Source organism: Prionailurus bengalensis, chromosome A1 (assembly GCF_016509475.1).
Source record: "Prionailurus bengalensis isolate Pbe53 chromosome A1, Fcat_Pben_1.1_paternal_pri, whole genome shotgun sequence".
Lineage (NCBI taxonomy): Eukaryota > Metazoa > Chordata > Mammalia > Carnivora > Felidae > Prionailurus > Prionailurus bengalensis.
This window is the reverse complement of record NC_057343.1, coordinates 127,122,022-127,128,925: the sequence shown is the minus strand read 5'-3', so window position 1 is coordinate 127,128,925 and position 6,904 is coordinate 127,122,022. Positions and strand designations below refer to the sequence as shown.

General features: G+C 46.0%; 1 protein-coding gene across 1 annotated transcript; it reads left to right on the top strand.

Moving 5' to 3' along the window:
• Window positions 1-261: 261 nt before the first annotated feature.
• Window positions 262-6,376, top strand: PLK2 (polo like kinase 2). The gene is made up of 14 exons (XM_043590770.1): window positions 262-686; window positions 1,279-1,386; window positions 1,532-1,648; window positions 1,862-1,991; window positions 2,252-2,339; window positions 2,812-2,907; window positions 3,019-3,217; window positions 3,307-3,454; window positions 3,802-3,899; window positions 4,212-4,341; window positions 4,584-4,824; window positions 4,945-5,074; window positions 5,343-5,453; window positions 5,589-6,376. Exons 1-14 carry the CDS (start codon window positions 417-419, stop codon window positions 5,778-5,780), a joined length of 2,058 nt encoding a protein of 685 aa, XP_043446705.1. The 5' UTR covers window positions 262-416; the 3' UTR covers window positions 5,781-6,376.
• The last annotated feature ends 528 nt before the right edge of the window (window positions 6,377-6,904 follow it).

Genomic DNA, 6,904 nt, shown 5'->3' with positions numbered 1-6,904 from the left:
AACCTGAGAGCATTCGAAGAATGGGGTGGCGGTCCCGGAATTGCCGGACTTCTTCGTCGCCCTGCCCGTTGCGGCGATCCTTCCCCGAGACCGGCGCACGAGTTACACGACCCCTGTCCGCATGGGGCTCGCAAGAAGAACGCCAGCGGCCGGTCCAGACGTGGCGTCCGACCCGCGCTCTCGGGCGGCCGGTGGGCGGGGCGTCGTCCGTGACGTCGCATCCCGTTTCGATTCTCCGCCCCCCCGTCTCGGCCCGTATATAAGACTTCTCCGGGCGTCCGCACTCTCACAAGTGGAAGCGGACGTCGGGCGTGGGTCGTAGGAGGTGGCGGCGGGGGCTCGAGGGTGAGGGCCGGCTCGGACGTGTGTCCGCGCCTTGGAGGTGACAGCTGGCAGTGCCGGGCGGTGAGGCGACGATGGAGCTCTTGCGGACTATCACCTACCAGCCGGCCGCCAGCACCAAGATGTGTGAGCAGGCGCTGGGCAAGGCTTGCGGCGGGGACTCTAAGAAGAAGCGGCCGCAGCAGCCCCCTGACGAGCCGCAGCCGCCTCAGCCCCAGGCGCAGGGGCAGCCGGCGGCCCCGCACCACCATCATCACCACTCGCACTCGGGGGCCGAGATCTCGCGGATTATCGTCGACCCCACGACGGGGAAGCGCTACTGCCGGGGCAAAGTGCTGGGAAAGGTGACGAGCGGCGGGCGCCCGGCTGCCGGACGGGCGGTTGGGAGGTCTGCCCGGGCATCCCCCACCCACGCCCCGCCCCCGAGCCGGCCGGACCCTGAGTCCCCGCATTTTGGCTTCTCGGGGGCTCCGATCCCGGCGGGTCGTGGGCATTCACCTGCCCTGCTCTGGCTTTTGTGCGCTGACAGCGCCGGGTTGGCTTTATATCCTTAGCCTCAGCTCTCCGTGCCTCCCGCAGCCCCAAGAAATTGATCTGGAGGCCAGAAGCGAGGGCTTTCTGCTCGCGCCCCTGGCGTCCTCCGCCTGCCCCCCAGGGAATTTTCTTGCCAGGTCTCTTCAGACGTTGTTTTTCATCTCCCTGTTCCCAACCCCCTCCATAAAGCTCCTCTTTGTAAAGGGAGAAGGGGAACCGGTTCACTGTTTTCAGGAATGCTTTTGGCTTGGCGAAGGAGCTTTTAAAAAGTACAGCGCACACGTCTTTCCACCCTCACTCCCACCCGGAATGTTGCGCTCCTTTCTAATTTTTATTCGTTTTTAAAAGCATCTACTGTCCGTTTTTCTCCCACACTCAGTGCTCTCTCGGCTTTGTTTTCAGGGTGGCTTTGCAAAATGTTACGAGATGACAGATCTGACCAACAACAAAGTCTATGCTGCAAAAATTATTCCTCACAGCAGAGTAGCCAAACCTCATCAAAGGGAAAAGGTGTGTATGACTGTTGAGTAAAGTATTTTCTTTGTGTGCAGGAATGGCCCTTCCCTGCTAAGAAAATGTCTTCTGCGTGTGTAAGCAGCTGGCCTGGAAAGCGGTGACAGAAGGCTCATAAGCCTGGTTCTGCTTTTTCTTTCAGATTGACAAAGAGATAGAGCTTCACAGAATCCTTCATCATAAGCATGTAGTGCAGTTTTACCACTACTTCGAGGACAAAGAGAACATTTACATTCTCTTGGAGTACTGCAGTCGAAGGGTGAGCGCTGACCCCTGTCCCAGGCCATCTGTGCCCCCCCCCCCCCCCCCCCCCCCCCCGCTGGTGTGGCATTCACATCGCCTTGTATCGGGGCTTCTGCTCTGGTGGCAGTTACTTTACTGCAGTGTTAACTTTCATCACGCACCTTGTGCAGGACACCTACTGATGCCCATAACTCTGACATGCTGTCTTCTTTCCTTCCGCTCTTCCTAGTCCATGGCTCATATCTTGAAAGCGAGGAAGGTGTTGACGGAGCCAGAAGTCCGATACTACCTCAGGCAGATTGTGTCTGGACTGAAGTACCTTCATGAACAAGAAATCCTACACAGAGATCTCAAACTAGGTAAGCCCTTTGTTCCAAACGCTGATTTCGTGTTAGGGAGAGGTGTTCTTTTCTTCCCTGTCTCCCTCGTTGTGTATTACTGTTTCTAGTTGGGATCTAGCCTGTGCCCTCTTGCTTTTGAATCTGTGACTTTACTAGTCAACAACTGGCTGCCTGCCTCCTTCCAAAGAGGATGTTTGTGTGTGTGTGTGTGTGTGTGTGTGTATTTGGTGAGAAAATCTTTTCAAGGGGATTGAGGTTTTGTTTTCTTTACCATCTAGGGAACTTCTTTATCAACGAAGCCATGGAATTAAAAGTCGGGGACTTCGGCTTGGCAGCCAGGCTGGAACCCTTGGAGCACAGAAGGAGGTAGGAGTCAGAAAGATACATCCTGACAGGGTTTTACAGAGACCAAATATGCTCTTATTATTTCCCAGTTAATGTGTTGGAGAAGGGTCAGCTGATTTTAAAATTCACAGACCACAATGATGTTAATCCATGGAAACACTAAGTGCCCACTGTGGACGAGGCAGAGGACCTTATACCTATAAGTTGATTATGAAACAAATCTGTCTCATATTTGCCTGAAATGTTACACAAACGCTCTGCTGTACGTGGTCTCAGTTGGTTTAAAAACACTGTCACGTGGCTGAAAACAATTGTACATGCATTAAAAATAATTAAGCCGCTTGGTCAACTGTTAACTGTTGAGATGGCAAAAATCAAAAATCAAATTTTTCTAAATAGAAATTCAACATAACACGCTTAAGGTTTTATCCAGAGAACTAAGTGTAAACAGTAGAACAGTTCTTAATGAGACCTTCATATTTTGCTTTTCCAGAACAATATGTGGTACCCCAAATTATCTCTCCCCTGAAGTCCTCAACAAGCAAGGACACGGCTGTGAATCAGACATTTGGGCCTTAGGTTGTGTAATGTAAGTAAATGCACCAAAATGATCAAAATGCAAATTTGGGTTTAGATTTTTTTCACATTCGAAAAGAGTTACTTTATGACCATTCCTAAAGAAGTGTTATCTTGCACACAGGTATACAATGTTACTAGGAAGACCCCCCTTTGAAACGACAAATCTGAAAGAAACTTACAGGTGCATAAGAGAAGCCAGGTATACAATGCCATCGTCGTTGCTGGCTCCCGCTAAGCACTTAATAGCTAGCATGTTGTCCAAAAATCCTGAGGATCGTCCCAGTTTGGATGACATCATTCGACATGAATTTTTTTTGCAGGTTGGCATGTTTCTTGTGTCTTTTTATTGCATGCTTTTGATCACAGTTACCCAACTGGTTACTGAAAAGTCTCTTCTGACACTACGCAGGGCTTCACTCCAGACAGACTCTCTTCCAGCTGCTGTCATACAGTTCCAGATTTCCACTTGTCAAGCCCAGCTAAGAATTTCTTTAAGAAAGCAGCTGCTGCTCTTTTTGGTGGCAAAAAAGACAAAGCAAGATACATTGACACACATAGTAAGTTATAAGACTTCTTCTGCTCTTCTGGATCCAGTATGTTTAAATCTGATAAGTTAGTTAAAAGAATGTTTTTATGTTAGCATAACAGCCAGTATGTTTGAATACTGTTGAACTTTTTATAGTATGATAAAACTCTACTGAAAAATGTGATGGATAGCTTTTTTTTTTCCCATACACATTAAAGTGTGCTCCTTGCTTAATTGCAGCTGATGGTAATGATAAAATGCTCGTTTAGCCTTGAATGCTCATAAGCTGATTGCTAACACAAAAGGAGGAAATGTGGCTAGCTCTGTTCCTACCTTGTTAGCAGACTAATGCTCATAATTCTTGTCTTTGATTTACAGATAGAGTGTCTAAAGAAGATGAAGAAATTTACAAGCTTAGGCATGATTTGAAAAAGACTTCAATAACTCAGCAGCCCAGCAAACACAGGACAGATGAGGTATGCTGGAAAAGAATAAAATAGATACAAACACTTTATATCATTTCTGTTCTTTGTTAATTATCACATGGGTTATGGTGATCACGATTCAAGCATGTGATGATCATGATTCAAGCTTTTCTTCGAACCTTTTAAAAGATTTTGTTTTTTAGTTTAACGAGGCATGCACTCGAGTCACTGAACTATCTTTTGTGTCCACTGCTTTTTGATAAGCTTTCCCACCAGTTGCCACAATCTCAGCTTAACCGAGAATTCTCAACCTCAAAGGAATTTTAGATGTTTGACTCCTTGTCTGACTCTTCTCTTTTCTAGGAGCTCCAGCCACCTACCACTACAGTCGCCAGATCGGGAACACCTGCAGTAGAAAATAAGCAGCAGATTGGAGATGCTATTCGCATGATAGTCAGAGGCACTCTTGGCAGCTGCAGCAGTAGCAGCGAATGTAAGTTGCCGTCATTGGCATTTTAAATGAGACTATAAATGCCAGTGCTTAATACTAAGTAACTGGAGTCAGTTTGTTTTGTGGCCTAATTACACAGTACCAGCAAAATTGGAGGAGTCGGAAAAAGCCGAGCAACAATTTTGAGTCCCTCATGTCCTTAGAAGTAGTGGAGGGAAAGTTAGAAGCTACCAACGCCTAAGATTTTATTGTTAATTAGTTTACAACTTTCTCTGACTTTCTAGGCCTCGAGGACAGTACCATGGGAAGTGTTGCGGACACAGTGGCAAGAGTCCTTCGAGGATGTCTAGAAAACATGCCGGAAGCTGACTGCATTCCCAAAGAGCAGCTGAGCACTTCCTTTCAGTGGGTCACCAAATGGGTCGATTACTCTAACAAGTATGGCTTTGGGTACCAGCTCTCCGACCACACTGTAGGTGTCCTTTTCAACAATGGTGCTCACATGAGCCTCCTTCCAGACAAAAAGTAAGTATGTCCAACTAACGATTCTGTCACTTCTGTATTCTTGCACTCAAGAAATCTAAAACCAGTGACTAATGGCCTCTATTTTGTTTCTTCTCTCTCCCTATGGTTCCTGTTTTTCAGAACAGTTCACTATTACGCAGAGCTTGGCCAGTGCTCTGTTTTCCCAGCAACAGATGCCCCTGAACAATTCATTAGTCAAGTGACGGTGCTCAAATACTTCTCTCATTACATGGAGGAGAACCTCATGGATGTAAGTACCTCCTGGATGTGGCATTTGAGCAGTAATATTTGAAGTGTAGTCCACAGACCAGTGGCATCTGCACAGCTCTGAAGCTTTTTAGAGGTGCAGATGCTTTTGTCCTACCTTAGCTCTCTACTGAATCAGAATCTCTGGGGGGTGGGGCCAAGAATCTCCAGGACATTGTGATGCTTGCTCAACTTGGAGAGGCATTTGCCTAGAAGAATGGAGTGCAAACTGCAAAATTGTTACGGGCACTAACTCTCCCAATTGCTTTTAGGGTGGTGATCTGCCTAGTGTTACCGATATTCGAAGACCTCGGCTCTACCTCCTTCAGTGGCTCAAATCTGATAAGGCCTTAATGATGCTCTTCAATGATGGCACCTTTCAGGTAAGCAAAACCCTTCAGGAAAGTGTGTGTTTAGGTCACAAAAAGTGATTTTCAGGTAGCCATTTAATGATTGGACACACTTTACTAATTCTTGAATATCTGTAGAGATCTAATATTTATGTTTCCTTTTGAAAGGTGAATTTCTACCATGATCATACGAAAATAATCATTTGTAGCCAAAATGAAGAATACCTGCTGACTTACATCAACGAGGACAGGATATCTACAACATTCAGACTAACAACTCTGCTGATGTCTGGCTGTTCATCAGAATTAAAAAATCGAATGGAATACGCTCTGAACATGCTCTTACAGAGATGTAATTAAACGACTTCTTTAATGGACCCTATGGGACTCCTCTTTTCCACTGTGAGATCTACAGGGAAGCAGTCAGATGATCTATAGCATGTTGAAAAAGACGGACAGGTGGTGGTACGAAAACAATTCCTCTGGGGCCTGCTGGACTGGGCGGAACCAGACCAGGCTGACGCATACACTTCTTAACTTTGGACCGTCTGAAAGTGAACCAGAATGCAGTTTTCCTTGATGTACCTGTGTTAAAAGGTTTTTCAGACAATTTCGCAGGAAGGTGCATTGACTCTTCTCTCTGTTGAGAGCATTTCAGACAGAGGACTTGGAACTGTGAATATACTTCCCGAAGGGGAGGGAGAAGGGAGGAAGCTCCCATGTTGTTTAAAGGCTGTAATCAGAGCAGCTTTTGGCTGCTCAACTGTGAACTATGGCCATATATAATTTTTTTTTGTTAATTTTTGAAGACACTTGTGGCTGGAAAAGTGCATTCCTTGTTAATAAACTTTTTATTTATTACAGCCCAAAGAGCAGTATTTATTATCAAAATGTTTCTTTTTTTTTATGTTGACCATTTTAAACTGTTGGCAATAAAGAGTATGAAAAAGCAGAAATTGTGGTCCACTGTCTTTTGTATGGTACATCACCGCATCACACATGCTTTGATCACGGATTCTTTGGCACGCTTGGGTGTGCATACCAGAAAGTTAGCTCTTTGGCTTCATTGATAGTACTTTGTAGAAAGTAAATCCTTAACACCTAAAGTGCAATCACATTTTCTGGGTAGATCTCGCTTGAGAAGAGAAGATTATAACAAAAATACTATTCTTGTTACAACCAAAATAGGTCCTCCTACTAAATCCACAACCAGTTTCTCTCAGGAGTATTACCTTAAAACTCATTTTCAGCTTGGGGGTGCCTAGGCAACTTAGTAGATTAGGCGTCCGACTTTGGCTCAGATCATCATCCTGCAATCCATGGGTTCGAGCCCCCCATTGGGCTCTGTGCTGATCGCTCAGAGCCTGGAGACTCCTTCAGATTTTATGTCTCCTTCCCTCCCTCCCTCTCTCTCTCTGCCCCTACCTTGTTCACACTCTGTTGCTCAAAACTAAAAACATTTAATTAAAAAAAGGGGTGGCGCC